The sequence below is a fragment of the Bombina bombina genome, chromosome 1 (genome assembly GCF_027579735.1).
Source record: "Bombina bombina isolate aBomBom1 chromosome 1, aBomBom1.pri, whole genome shotgun sequence".
Lineage (NCBI taxonomy): Eukaryota > Metazoa > Chordata > Amphibia > Anura > Bombinatoridae > Bombina > Bombina bombina.
The window spans coordinates 1,119,610,371-1,119,625,950 of NC_069499.1; the positions used below are offsets into that span (position 1 = coordinate 1,119,610,371).

Here is a 15,580-nt window from a genome sequence, read left to right on the forward strand (position 1 = left end):
CAGCAGAACAAATGTTTATAATTAAGCAAAACAAAACCACAAACTGTTTGAAAAGAGGTAGAACTAGTAATAGGTAGACTACTACTGTTTATAAGATTCTGTTCACTCTTTTAGAAAGTTTTTCATTGAAATGCAAAAATTTCACCATGTCCACATGCTCCTGACTGAGGCTGGCTCTCTTTTTTTGCAAGCTATTTTGCCTGCAGCAGAGAAGAGACACTCAGATGGTGCCTGAGAAACATAAGTAGGGTTTTGTCAATATCACCAAGGTGGTATATTTTCTTTGTTAGCTCTCCACCAATGCAAGGGGCCACTTAACAAAGTAAGCCTGGACTGGCATTAAAAGTATCTTGAATATCTATATCAATGGTAAACAACTAGCTATAAGGTTAGGGGAAAAAAATATTTAGTCCACTCTTAAACTAACAGAGGTTGAATTTGGTACATATTCCATTAATTAAAAATATAGGGGGGGGGGAAGGACACACAGGTAACAGGACACAGCCTTACACATATATCTATAGAGTACATATAATCAGCAATAGCAAGCGATCTGCTAAAAATTATGCAAACAGGTAATATGGGCATCAATTCATATAACAAATCTCATCAATCTAGGTGTAAATAAACAAGCTGGGCACTATATCATGCAAAGCACAGTCCCGAATTACCTGATTTAATATAAACAATCCAAATGATGACTCCTAATTTATTTATGGGTTGCACATAAAACAGGAGTAGTTGTAAACTTTAAAAAAAAAAACTGATAGTGTCCTGAAAAATGAAACTTAAAATGTCTGTAGACATCCTTTAGGCTAAGGGCATAACCAAAAAACACAATACCATGTTCAGGAGTTCATTGCTGTAAAGCAGCTGGTGCTTTGTGAAAACTAACTAATTGCAAACCAACTAATCGATTATGAGATTCGTTGACAACTATTTTCATAATCCATTATTATTGATTATGCCGATTAGTTGTTGCAGCTCTACAATTGGGTAATGGGTAATAAAGGGATTATCTATCTTTTTAAACCATAACAATTCTGGAGTAGATTGTCCCTTTAATACTGTTTAAAGGCAAAGGGCTCAATTACAAGTGGAGCACTAATTTATCTCACGGCCGCAAGCAGACATATTTGCCCATTTGAGGGCATGCGATAAATAACCAGCCATTACAAGTGACTGGTTATTGCTACTGCGAGCTTGCGGCAGTAATTGGCGCTCAGAAAATTAACCAGAGATCAGATCTCTGGTTAATTTTCTAAAAGTGCCCCAAATGCCCCCAAATAAGTGGTCTTCTTTTTTTTATTTTTATTAAAAATACTGCACTAGGCAGTTTGAAGGGGGTTTAAAGTGGCAGGTGGGGGGTGTTAGAAAAAACGGCACTGATACATACTGTATGTATTTAAAATTGCTGTGCTCCTTACCCCCTTCCCTGCGCTTAGGTTCTGTGCCGTGTATGATGGTATCAGAACGAGGCTCCCATTGGAGCCTATGGAAGTGCGCTCTAGTGAGCACAATGATGAACGCAATGTTGCATTCATATTGCACCTCACTTGTAATACCAGCGCACATTTTCAAAGTGGAGTTCAAATATCGCTTTAGGAAAAGCGATATTTCTCCAACATAGGTGTGTCCGGTCCACGGCGTCATCCTTACTTGTGGGATATTCTCTTCCCCAACAGGAAATGGCAAAGAGCCCAGCAAAGCTGGTCACATGATCCCTCCTAGGCTCCGCCTACCCCAGTCATTCTCTTTGCCGTTGTACAGGCAACATCTCCACGGAGATGGCTTAGAGTTTTTTAGTGTTTAACTGTAGTTTTTATTATTCAATCAAGAGTTTGTTATTTTAAAATAGTGCTGGTATGTACTATTTACTCAGAAACAGAAAAGAGATGAAGATTTCTGTTTGTATGAGGAAAATGATTTTAGCACCGTAACTAAAATCCATGGCTGTTCCACACAGGACTGTTGAGAGCAATTAACTTCAGTTGGGGGAACAGTGTGCAGTCTCTTACTGCTTGAGGTATGACACATTCTAACAAGACGATGTAATGCTGGAAGCTGTCATTTTCCCTATGGGATCCGGTAAGCCATGTTTATTAAGATAGTAAATAAGGGCTTCACAAGGGCTTATTAAGACTGTAGACTTTTTCTGGGCTAAATCGATTCATTATTAACACATATTTAGCCTTGAGGAATCATTTATTCTGGGTATTTTGATATGATTATATCGGCAGGCACTGTTTTAGACACCTTATTCTTTAGGGGCTTTCCCTAATCATAGTCAGAGCCTCATTTTCGCGCCGGTATGGCGCACTTGTTTTTGAGGACAGCATGGCATGCAGCTGCATGTGTGTGGAGCTCTGATACATAGAAAAGTCTTTCTGAAGGCATCATTTGGTATCGTATTCCCCTTTGGGCTTGGTTGGGTCTCAGCAAAGCAGATTCCAGGGACTGTAAAGGGGTTAAATATAAAAACGGCTCCGGTTCCGTTATTTTAAGGGTTAAAGCTTCCAAATTTGGTGTGCAATACTTTTAAGGCTTTAAGACACTGTGGTGAAATTTTGGTGAATTTTGAACAATTCCTTCATACTTTTTCGCAATTGCAGTAATAAAGTGTGTTTAGTTTAAAATTTAAAGTGACAGTAACGGTTTTATTTTAAAACGTTTTTTGTGCTTTGTTATCAAGTTTATGCCTGTTTAACATGTCTGAACTACCAGATAGATTGTGTTCTGACTGTGGGGAAACCAAGGTTCCTTCTCATTTAACTATATGTATTTTATGTCATAAAAAAATTTAGTAAAAATGATGCCCAAGATGATTCCTCAAGTGAGGGGAGTAAGCATGGTACTGCATCATCCCCTCCTTCGTCTACACCAGTCTTGCCCATACAGGAGGCCCCTAGTACATCTAGTGCGCCAATACTCCTTACTATGCAACATTTAACGGCTGTAATGGATAATTCTATCAAAAACATTCTAGCCAATATGCCCACTTATCAGCGAAAGCGCGACTGCTCTGTTTTAGAAAATTCTGTAGAGCATGAGAACGCTGATGATATGGTTTCTGAAGGGCCCCTACACCAGTCTGAGGGGGCCAGGGAGGTTTTGTCTGAGGGAGAAATTTCAGATTCAGGAAACATTTCTCAACAAGCTGAACCTGATGTGATTACTTTTAAATTTAAGTTGGAACATCTCCGCGCTCTGCTTAAGGAGGTGTTATCCAATTTGGATGATTGTGATTATCTGGTCATTCCAGAACCACTATGTAAAATGGAAAAGTTCTTAGAGGCCCCGGGGCCCCCCGAAGCTTTTCCTATATCCAAGCGGGTGGCGTACATTGTTAGTAAAGAATGGGACAGGCCCGGTATACCTTTAGTACCTCCCCCCCATATTTATAAAATTGTTTTCCTATAGTCGACCCCAGAAAGGACTGATGGCAGACAGTCCCCAAGGTCGAGGGGGCGGTTTCTACTCTACACAAGCGCGCCACTATACCCATAGAAGATAGTTGTGCTTTCCAAGATCCTATGGATAAAAAATTAGAAGGTCTGCTAAAGATGTTTGTTCAGCAAGGTTCCCTTCTACAACCAATTGCATGCATTGTCCCTGTCACTGCAGCCGCGTGTTTCTAGTTTGATGAGCTAGGAAAGGCGATTATTAGTAATTCTTCTTCTTATGAGGAGATTATGGACAGAATTCGTGCTCTTAAATTGGCTAATTCTTTCACCCTAGACGCCACCTTGCAATTGGCTAGGTTAGCGGCGAAAAAATTCTGGGTTTGCTATTGTGGCGCAGAGCGCTTTGGTTAAAATCTTGGGCAGCGGATGCGTCTTCCAAGAACAAATTGCTTGACATTCCTTTCAAGGGGACAACACTCTTTGGCCCTGACTTGAAAGAGATTATCTCTGATATCACTGGGGGCAAGGGCCACGCCCTTCCTCAGGATAGGTCTTTTCAAGACCAAAAATAAACCTAAGTTTCGTCCCTTTCGCAGAAACGGATCAGCCCCAAGGGCTACGTCCTCTAAGCAGGAAGGTAATACTTCTCAAGCCAATCCAGCCTGGAGACCTATGCAAGGCTGGAACAAAGGAAAGCAGGCCAGGAAACCTGCCACTGCTACCAAGACAGCATGAAATGCGGGCCCCCGATCCGGGACCGGATCTGGTGGGGGGCAGACTCTCTCTCTTCGCTCAGGCTTGGGCAAGAGATGTTCTGGATCCTTGGGCGCTAGAAATAGTCTCCCAAGGTTATTCTCTGGAGTTCAAGGGGCTTCCTCCAAGGGGGAGGTTCCACAGGTCTCAGTTGTCTTCAGACCACATAAGAAGACAGGCATTCTTACATTGGGTAGAAGACCTGCTAAAAATGGGAGTGATTCATCCTGTTCCATTAGGAGAACAAGGGATGGGGTTCTACTCCAATCTGTTCATAGTTCCCAAAAAAGAGGGAACGTTCAGACCAATCTTAGATCTCAAGATCTTGAACAAGTTTCTCAAGGTTCCATCGTTCAAGATGGAAACCATTCGAACACTTCTTCCTTCCATCCAGGAAGGTCAATTCATGACCAAGGTGGATTTCAAGGATGCGTATCTACATATTCCTATCCACAAGGAACATCATCGGTTCCTAAGGTTTGCATTCCTGGACAAGCATTTCCAGTTCGTGGCATTTTCTTTCGGATTAGCCACTGCTCCTAGGATTTTCTCATAGGTACTAGGGTCCCTTCTGGCGGTGCTAAGACCAAGGGGCATTGCTGTAGTACCTTACTTGGACGACATTCTGATTCGAGCGTCGTCCCTTCCTCAAGTAAAGGCTCACACGGACATTGTCCTGGCCTTTCTCAGATCTCACGGATGGAAAGTGAACGTGGAAAAGAGTTCTCTATCTCCGTCAACGAGGGTTCCCTTCTTGGGAACTATAATAGACTCCTTAGAAATGAGGATTTTTCTGACAGAAGCCAGAAAAACAAAACTTCTAGACTCTTGTCGGATACTTCATTCCGTTCCTCTTCCTTCCATAGCGCAGTGCATGGAAGTGATAGGTTTGATGGTAGCGGCAATGGACATAGTTCCTTTTGTGCGCATTCATCTAAGACCATTACAACTGTTCATGCTCAGTCAGTGGAATGGGGACTATTCAGACTTGTCTCCGAAGATACAAGTAAATCAGAGGACCAGAGACTCATTCCGTTGGTGGCTGTCCCTGGACAACCTGTCACAAGGGATGACCTTCCGCAGACCAGAGTGGGTCATTGTCACGACCGACGCCAGTCTGATGGGCTGGGGCGCGGTCTGGGGATCCCTGAAAGCTCAGGGTCTTTGGTCTCGGGTAGAATCTCTTCTACCGATAAATATTCTGGAACTGAGAGCGATATTCAATGCTCTCAAAGCTTGGCCTCAGCTAGCGAGGGCCAAGTTCATACATCAACCATCAGGGGGGAACAAGGAGTTCCCTAGCGATGGAAGAAGTGACCAAAATCATTCTATGGGCGGAGTCTCACTCCTGCCACCTGTCTGCTATCCACATCCCAGGAGTGGAAAATTGGGAAGCGGATTTTCTGAGTCGTCAGACATTGCATCCGGGGGAGTGGGAACTCCATCCGGAAATCTTTGCCCAAGTCACTCAACCGTGGGGCATTCCAGACATGGATCTGATGGCCTCTCGTCAGAACTTCAGAGTTCCTTACTACGGGTACAGATCCAGGGATCCCAAGGCGGCTCTAGTGGATGCACTAGTAGCACCTTGGACCTTCAAACTAGCTTATGTGTTCCCGCCGTTTCCTCTCATCCCCAGGCTGGTAGCCAGGATCAATCAGGAGAGGGCGTCGGTGATTTTGATAGCTCCTGCGTGGCCACGCAGGACTTGGTATGCAGATCTGGTGAATATGTCATCGGCTCCACCATGGAAGCTACCTTTGAGAGACCTTCTTGTTCTAGGTCCGTTCGACCCACTCCAGCTGACTGCTTGGAGATTGAACGCTTGATCTTATCAAAGCGAGGGTTCTCAGATTCTGTTATTAATACTCTTGTTCAGGCCTGAAAGCCTGTAACCAGAAAAATTACCACATAATTTGGTATATCTGTTGGTGTGAATCTGCAGGATTCCCTTGGGACAAGGTTAAGATTCCTAAGAGTCTATCCTTCCTTCGAGAAGGATTGGAAAAAGGATTATCTGCAAGTTCCTTGATGGGACAGATTTCTGCCTTGTCTGTGTTACTTCACAAAAAGCTGGCAGCTGTGCCAGATGTTCTAGCCTTTGTTCAGGCTCTGGTTAGAATCAAGCCTGTTTACAAAATTTTGACTCCTCCTTGGAGTCTCAACCTAGTTCTTTCAGTTCTTCAGGGGGTTCCGTTTGAACCCTTACATTCCGTTGATATTAAGTTATTATCTTGGAAAGTTTTGTTTTTGGTTGCAATTTCTTCTGCTAGAAGAGTTTCAGAATTATCTGCTCTGCAGTGTTCTTCTCCTTATCTGGTGTTCCATGCAGATAAGGTGGTTTTGCGTACTAAACCTGGTTTTCTTCCAAAAGTTGTTTCTAACAAAAACATTAACCAGGAGATAGTTGTGCCTTCTTTGTGTCCTAATCCAGTTTCAAAGAAGGAACGTTTGTTGCACAACTTGGATGTAGTTCGTGCTCTCAAATTTTACTTAGCAGCTACTAAGGATTTCAGACAAACTTTGTCTTTGTTTGTTGTTTATTCTGGTAAACGGAGAGGTCAAAAAGCAACTTCTACCTCTCTCTCCTTCTGGATTAAAAGCATTATCCGATTGGCTTATGAGACTGCCGGACGGCAGCCTCCTGAAAGAATCACAGCTCACTCCACTAGGGCTGTGGCTTCCACATGGGCCTTCAAGAACGAGGCTTCTGTTGATCAGATATGTAAGGCAGCGACTTGGTCTTCACTGCACACTTTTTCTAAATTTTACAAATTTGATACTTTTGCTTCTTCTGAGGCTATTTTTGGGAGAAAGGTTTTGCAAGCCGTGGTGCCTTCCATTTAGGTGACCTGATTTGCTCCCTCCCTTCATCCGTGTCCTAAAGCTTTGGTATTGGTTCCCACAAGTAAGGATGACGCCGTGGACCGGACACACCTATGTTGGAGAAAACAGAATTTATGTTTACCTGATAAATTACTTTCTCCAACGGTGTGTCCGGTCCACGGCCCGCCCTGGTTTTTTTAATCAGGTCTGATAATTTATTTTCTTTAACTACAGTCACCACGGTAACATATGGTTTCTCCTATGCAAATATTCCTCCTTAACGTCGGTCGAATGACTGGGGTAGGCGGAGCCTAGGAGGGATCATGTGACCAGCTTTGCTGGGCTCTTTGCCATTTCCTGTTGGGGAAGAGAATATCCCACAAGTAAGGATGACGCCGTGGACCGGACACACCGTTGGAGAAAGTAATTTATCAGGTAAACATAAATTCTGTTTTCCATCTTAATACGAGGAGAATCCACTGCTTCATTTATTACTTGTGGGAATACAGAACCTGGCCACCAGGAGGAGGCAAAGACACTCCAGCCAAAGGCTGAAATACCTCCCCCCCCCCACTCCCCTCATCCCCCAGTCATTCTTTTCCTCTTCTACTTCTTCGATCTCATGGATGGAAGATAAACTCGGGAAAGAGTTCTCTGGTTCCCAGTACCAGAGTGGAGTTCCTGGACACGATAATAGACTTCATATCCATGTAGATATTACTGACAGAGACGTTGCAAAATTGCTTCCAACTGTCTTGCCCTTCAAACCTCCTCAAGGCCATCCATGGCCCTGTGTATGGAGGTGATTGGACTCATGGTATCAAGTATAGATGTCATTCCATTCGCCAGGTTCCATCTCCGTCCTCTTGAGTTGTGCATGCTGAGGCAATGGAACGGATCACTCAGATCTATCCCAACTGATCTCTCTGGACACCCGGGCAAGGGACTCCTTCTCTTAGTGGCTTCGTCCAGATCAGCTGTCCCAGGGGACATTCTTCCTGGGACCATCCTGGGAGATTGTGACTACTGATATGAGCCTCTCAGGATGGGGAGCTGTTTGGGGTTCCAGGAAGGCACAGGGCAGGTGGAGTCGGGAGAAGTCGCTTCTTCCGATCAACATCTTGGAACTTCAAGAGATCTTCAAAGCTCTGAGGTTGTGGCCCCTCCTGGGGTTGTCCCAGTTCATCAGATTCCAGTCGGACAACATTACCTCGGTGGCTTACATCAACCACCAGGGGGGAACAAGAAGCTCCCCAGCCATGAGGGAAGTATCTCGGATTTTGGAATGGGCAGAGGCCCACAACTGCTCGCTGTCAGCGATCCACATCCCGGCTGTGGACAACTGGGAAGCAGATTTTCTCAGCAGACAATCGTTTTATCCGGAGGAATGGTCTCTTCACCCCAAAGTGTTTGTGGAGATTTGCAACAGATGGGGGACTCCGGAGATAGATCTCATGGCGTCCGGACTAAACTTCAAGCTACCCAGATACGGGTCGCGATCCAGGGATCCCCAGGTGGAGCTGCTAGATGCTTTAGTGGTGCCTTGGGGATTCAACCTAGTCTACATATTTCCACCATTACCACTTCTACCTCGAGTAGTGGCCCGCATCAAGCAGGAGCAAGCGTCAACTATTCTATTGCTCTGTCGTGGCCGCGGAGGATGCGGTTTGCGGATCTGGTGGGGATGTCATCATCTCCTCCGTGGAGGTTGCCCTGTCGCAGGGATCTGCTGGTACAGGGACCCTTTGTGCATCAAAATCTAGATTCTCTGAGGCTGACTGCGTGGAAATTAAAGGGACAGTCTAGTATAAATTAAACTTTCATTATTCAGATAGGACTTTTAATTTTAATCAACTTTCCAATTTACTTTTATCATCAAATTTGCTTTTTTCTCTTGGTATTCTTAGTTTAAACTAAACCTAGGTAGGCTCATATGCTAATTTCTAAGCCTTTGAGGGCTGCCTCTTATCACATGCTTTTTAAATCTCTTTTCAACACAAAGAGACTAAAAGTACACGTTGGCCATATAGATAAAACTATGTTCAGGCACAGGGGGTTATTTAAGATTTAGCACAAAACAATGCTAAATTTAAGACAATAGATAATAATAATAAACAGTCACAGTCATGTGATCAGGGGGCTGGAAGAAGGTTCCTAGATACAAGGTAATCACAGAGGTAAAGTGTATATTAATATAACTGTGTTGGTTATGCAAAACTGGGGAATGGGTAATAAAGGGATTATCTATCTTTTAAAACAATAACAATTCTATGGTAGACTGTCCCTTTAAACGCCTAGTCTTAGCCAAGAGGGTTTTTTTCTGAGTGTGTGATTGATACTCTCATTCAAGCCAGGAAGCCGGTCACCTGACGCATCTATCATAAGGTGTGGAGGACCTACTTACTCTGGTGTGAGACTCGTGGGTATTCCTGGAATAAGGTCAGAGTATCCAGGATACTTTCCTCCCTCCAGGATGGTTTGGAGAAGGGACTTGCCGCCAGTTCCTTAAGGGGACAGATCTCGGCTCTATCTGTGTTGCTACACAAGAAGCTTGCTGAGCTTCCTGATATACATTCTTTTGTTCAGGCTCTAGCCAGGATCAGGCCTGTATTTAGAAATTCTGTTCCTCCTTGGAGTTTGAATCTGATTCTTATGATTTCGCAGAGGACTCCGTTTGAGCCTATGCATTCTTTTGACAATAAGTTACTGTCTTGGAAGGTTCTTTTTCTACTGGCTATTGCTTAGGCGTGCAGAGTCTCTGAGTTGGTGGCCTTGCAATGTGAGCCTCCTTACCTGTTTTTTCATGCCGATACGGCTGTCCTTCGCACTGGGTTGGGATTTCTTCCTAAGGTTGTGTCTGATCGCAACATTAATCAGGAGATTTTAGTTCCTTCCTTGTGTCCTAACCCTTCTTCTCCAGAAGAACGGTTACTTCATAACTTGGATGTGGTTCAAGCTTTGAAGTTTTACCTTCAGGCTACGAAGGATTTCAGACAGACTTCAGCATTGTTTGTGATCTATTCAGGGAAGCGCAAAGGGCAGAAGGCTTCTTCTACTTCCCTATCTCTTTGGCTGAGGAGCATGATTCGCCTGGCTTATGAGACAGCGGGACATAAGCCTTCTCAGATGATTACGGCTCACTCAACTAGAGCTGTGGCTTCTTCTTGGGCCTTTAAGAATGAAGCCTCTATGGATCAGATTTGTAAGGCGGCTACCTAGTCCTTGCATACTTTTCAAAGTTTGACAATTTTGACGTGTTTTTACAGGCTGTGGTGCCCTCAGACTAGGGTCTGCCTCCTTCTTTTTTTTTTTTTTTTTTTTTTTTTTTTTTTTTTCTTTCTTCATTCAGTGTCCTCCTAGAGCTTGGTTATTTGTTTCCCACAAGTAATGAATGAAGCTGTGAACTCTCCTCGTATTAAAATAGAAAACATTAATTATGCTTACCTGAACATTTTATTTCCATCTGTACGTTGGGCGGACCTAAATTTCTTTTGTTTTTCTTCTGGCACCATTTATACACTGATATTTCTCCTATTGTTCCTTGTTACCTCGGCAGAATGACTGGGGGATGAGGGGAGTGGGGGGAGGTATTTAAGCCTTTGGCTGGGCTGTATTTGCCTCCTCCTGGTGGCCAGGTTCTGTATTCCCACAAGTAATGAATGAAGCCATGGACTCTCCTCGTACAGATGAAAATAAAAATATCAGGTAAGCATAATTTTATGTTTTTGCGCTCCACTTGTAATCTGGCCCTAAATGGGTATATCCTATTTCTTTCTTTGTTTCTAGCCTGTTTTTTTTTTTGTTTTTTTTACTTTAGGTCTATTCAGATATTGCATTTGTCTGTTTGTGGTCTTTTAAAAGAGTTTTTTTTTCTATGCTACTAAGACCTTGCCTTTTCTTATAGGAACCATACTGGTGGTAGAAAGTTATCTTCAGTGCCCAGTTTCGGATTAGCTCCTGCACAGGGGATGTAGTTCCTATGAGATTCCTCTCTCCATAAATGTTTTACAACTTTAGATAATTATTTCTGGCTCTAAAGCTCAAATAGCTTGATTATATTTGTATAATTTATCATGGCAGCATGAAGGCAACTATCAGAGGTGTTGATATCTGTAGTGTGATTTATGAAATTTATATAAGACACTGAGTACAATTAAACATCAGAGTCATCAGTAGATTTGACTCAGGGAGTGGTCTCTCTACATGAATGGGATTCTGACTAGCCCAAAAGAACTTTGTACTCAGATCTATCTACACAACAAAAGGGTGAGCTCTAATAAATAACTAGTACTAACCTCAATGATATATGAGCATATAAATGCAATTAGAATTGCCAGCAATTTGGCATATTAAAGGAAAGTTCAATTTCAGATTAAAAAGTGTATCTTTCTTCCCAACGATGGCAGCCTCCTCCTCACCAACAATGGTCCAGAAATACTATATAAAAGACAAAACAAAGGGGCGCCTCATGTGTAGTAACATCAAATAAGCACAAAGCCACAGAAAAAAAGCCAAATGGGTACTCACAAGGCTCTGGAGCACACCTATGTGCTTGTAGGGACAGGCTGCAGATTTTATCAGGTGTGACAGCTCACCCACAGAGGATATCAGTCATTAAATGTAAGATGAGCACACTTATGTGCTAGTAGGAGCAAGCTGGCATATTATGGTAAGGTGTGTCAGCTCACCACCATGGACTTTTCCTTAGGATGCAATATCCAAAAGGGTCAGACTTCTGTGTTAGGTTCCACTCCAAGCACCACTCCAAGCACCACTCCAATACTATTTATTTAAAACAAATTAAAATACATGTACAAAGGAGTGAACTAGGGGCATACAGGCCTGAGGAAACGGCGTATGAACCGAGAAACGCGTTGCATTTACAGGGGGCTTGACTGTATGCCCATAGTTCACTCCTTTGTACATGTATTTTAATTTGTTTTTAATAAATAGTATTTTTTAATTTGTAAAAATACTCTTGTGAGTGATTTTACTTGCCTGCACCTGCTTGGAGTGGAACCTAACACACAGATGTCTGCCACTTTTGGATATTGCATCCTAAGGAAAAGTCCATGGTGGTGAGCTGACACACCTTACCATAATATGCCAGTTTGCTCCTACTAGCACATAAGTGTGCTCATCTTACATTTAATGACTGATATCCTCTGTGGGTGAGCTGTCACACCTGATAAAATCTGCAGCCTGTCCCTACAAGCACATAGGTGTGCTCCAGAGCCTTGTGAGTACCCATCTGGCTTTTTTTCTGTGGCTTTGTGCTTATTTGATGTTACTACACATGAGGCGCCCCTTTGTTTTGTCTTTTATATTGTACTCAAATCTAGCAGTTCTTGTATGGCAGACACATTACTTTCTTTCTTTTTTAGATACCTATTTTTTTTTTAGCAAGACTTTCAAGAGCTTCCTATGACTATATGGTTACCGAATCAGTGTTCCCTTAGAATAATGTGTTTTTTGTTGTTTTTTTCCCCAAATAACGTGCTAGTTTTCTGAAGCCTGGAAACACGTAGCAGTTTTCTTGTGAATTCTGTGTCTGTTCTGCAGGTATTGGATATTAGGATATATATATATATATATATATATATATATATATATATATATATATATATATATATATATATATATATATAAATTATTTTTCTGCAGCTATACGTTTAATGTGTTTGCTTCAGGGTTAGTAGCTATTGGTAGAAAGATCTTTTAGATTCTTCTGTCTAAGACCTAGGCAGAAGATATTATACCCAACTTACTTTGGCATTTATATGATTCCATAAGTACTTCATATGACTTTTTAGCACTGATGGTTTTTCTACAAGAGTGCAAAAGAAAACCTGATTTTATAGTTACGTTCATTTCTAATTACTGTGAGTAGACCTGTATGAAGACCACCCTGTTTGCTACACATTTTTGATTTACACATAGTGAGGAAGTTTGAATAGACACTAGGGGCTACATAAATTAAAATGATCTATCTATGACTCCAAATACACATTTTCTATTTAGTCTGTAATTACAAATGGGCGTGCAGCTATTCACCTCATTCTCATTTTTTAAGCCAATTGGGAGCAGGACATATCTAGTGCAAATAGATCCTGCCATTCTTCTCTTTCTGTTCATCTACCGTGAAGTCATCCTGTTAGCTAATTTGGGTTTTGTCATTTTCACTTAGTTATATTTGGGGGGCTGAACACTTACCAAGCACATTAGAGATCTAAGTAATGTAATAAATTAACATTTTAAATTGTAAGTTGTACACTGACCTTTTCAACTTTCTAGAGGCTTATGATGACATTTTATTTTATTCCCCATCAACCCACAATTGATGGGCATAAGACTTGCCCATAAGTGATGTTTCTCTTTTGTGGTGCAATGAGATACCAGATTTTAGGTTATTAGGGCTATTAATGGCACATCTAAGTGGTGTTTTAAGGCCATTGTTTACAGGCTGTTCACCAAGTTAAGATAAAAAGTGATTTTAATGATGTTGATAAAGTGTGGATATTTCAGGAATACAACATCAGCACACTTTTATTTTCCAAAAACGAAAACTGAAAGAATCAGGATGAATTATGGGAAAACTTTGGTTTTTAAAAAGTAGTCCGCAAAAGTAGCACAGGCAAACGTTTTTGTTGAAGAATTAAAAGTGTGATTGTGAGCATTGTGTGTTTTAGGCCTAACTTAATTGTACTTTGCGTCCTCAGATCACCACGCTTGTGACAAGCGCATTTCTCATAGTAAAGGTCATCATGTCAGAGGTGAGTGAGTGATATTAATGTTAAATGAAGAAAAGGAGAGAGAAAAATTATACAAATTATACACAGACACACACTATTGAAAAATATTACTATAAAGGTTACCTCTTGGTTAAAAATATACCAGTCTTGAGAGAAAGTTGTAGACTGCTTAGTGTTACATAAGGAAAAGCCCTGTCTCATGGTTGTATACAAAGGGCTCAATAAGGACTTGATGCCTTAATGAAAGATTGCCAAAAAAACAAACAAAACCAATCAACCTTTGTACCCAACAAGTGCCCATGAGCCCTGAGATCTATAATTTATATGTGCATTTATTCCTATCATTTAGGACTTTGTATGCAAACTGAGTCACAAAATAGAGAGATTGAGACAGTTTCACATAATTAATTTGGAACATGGCCACTTCCCTGTAACTATAATTGTACGATAGGTACTTGGTACCTTCCGCATATTTATTATGGTTGGGTCTGCATTTATAAAATGGTTTTGGTTGCCTTTTACTATTTGCAGTTATTGCAACTACATTGATGATCATTTTGTAATATCATGAGCATATTATTTAAAATTATAGCTTTTCTGTAATTTTTAAAGTTACATATATACAAAAGAGCTAAATTTGTTAGGTTTCCATACATCTATTTGTTAAGGGTTAATCTTCACGGCAGCCTGTAATTTATATATGTTGTAATAAGTCACCCAGAAAATTTGGTTTGGGATTTTTTTCTGTAATAGGGAAACTGTTTTGCTTCCTGTTCTCAGGGAATCCGCTATTTAAAAAAGCCTTAACCCATTTAACCTCTCTTTTCCCCCTGCTGAAACTATTGTTTGTAATCATAATTCTTCGGATCCTTGATGTCCTTAGTATTAAAGTGTTTTGTGCTTCAGAACATTCCAGAAACAATAAAAACCTTCCTCCTTGTTTGTACAATGCAAGTCACTGTGTAAGAAGCTTTTGTAAAATACTTTGTACTATTCTGCCTATGCTTAAAGGACCAGCAAATACTGTAGATTTGCATAATTAACACATGCATGATAAGAGAATGCAATATCACTTAGTCTGAACTTTTGAAATTTGTAATAATAAAAAAAAATCTACTAATCATTTAAAGCTATGTCTATTTCCACTCCTGTATCACGTGACAGCCATCAGCCAATCACAAATGCAAATATGTATATTCTGTGAATTCTTGCACATGCTCAGTAGTAGCTGGTGAATCAAAAAGATTAAATTTAAAAAGACTGCACATTTTGTTAAAGAAAGTAAATTGGAAAGTTGTTTAAAATTACATATCTGAATCATGGAAATTTTAATTTTGACTTGAGTGTCCCTTTTAAGGTTAATATTAGGATGTTTGTAAACGTTAAACTTATGCAAATGAAGCTAATATGTAACTTATATTTCTTTCCTAAGATATGGTGAGTCCACGACGTCATCAATTACTAGTTGTAATATCACTCCTGGCCAACAGGAGGAGGCAAAGGTCACCACAGCAAAGCTATTAAGTGTCACTCCCCTACCCATAAACCCCAGTCATTCTCTTTGCCTCTGTCAATGGAGGAGGTGAAGTTCTGGTGTCTGAAGAAAATTGGATTTCTTTCGCTACAAGCTGGGTCTATAGCCGTAGTCCACGTTAATCCCTTCAGTATTTTAGTGGTGGCTTTAAAGCAGTTAAGAACCTGTAAGGTGGGACTTGCTGCGTATTACAAACATTGTGCTTCCCTACTATAGAAAGCCAGAGTAGGTTTACTCTGTTCTTTCTTTTTTTTTTTTTTTTTTTTTTTCTACAGGTCTCTGTGAAGAGTGGCGTCTTTTCATACCTTGTA

General features: G+C 41.2%; 1 protein-coding gene across 1 annotated transcript in view; it reads left to right on the top strand.

Annotated features, from left to right (window-relative positions):
- STARD3 (StAR related lipid transfer domain containing 3) overlaps positions 1-15,580 on the top strand; it is a 114,462-nt gene that overhangs the window by 24,707 nt on the left and 74,175 nt on the right. Inside the window, exon 5 of the mRNA XM_053698018.1 lies at positions 13,703-13,756. Coding sequence (XP_053553993.1) covers positions 13,703-13,756 — 54 coding nt within the window. The remainder of the gene's footprint in view (positions 1-13,702; positions 13,757-15,580) is intronic.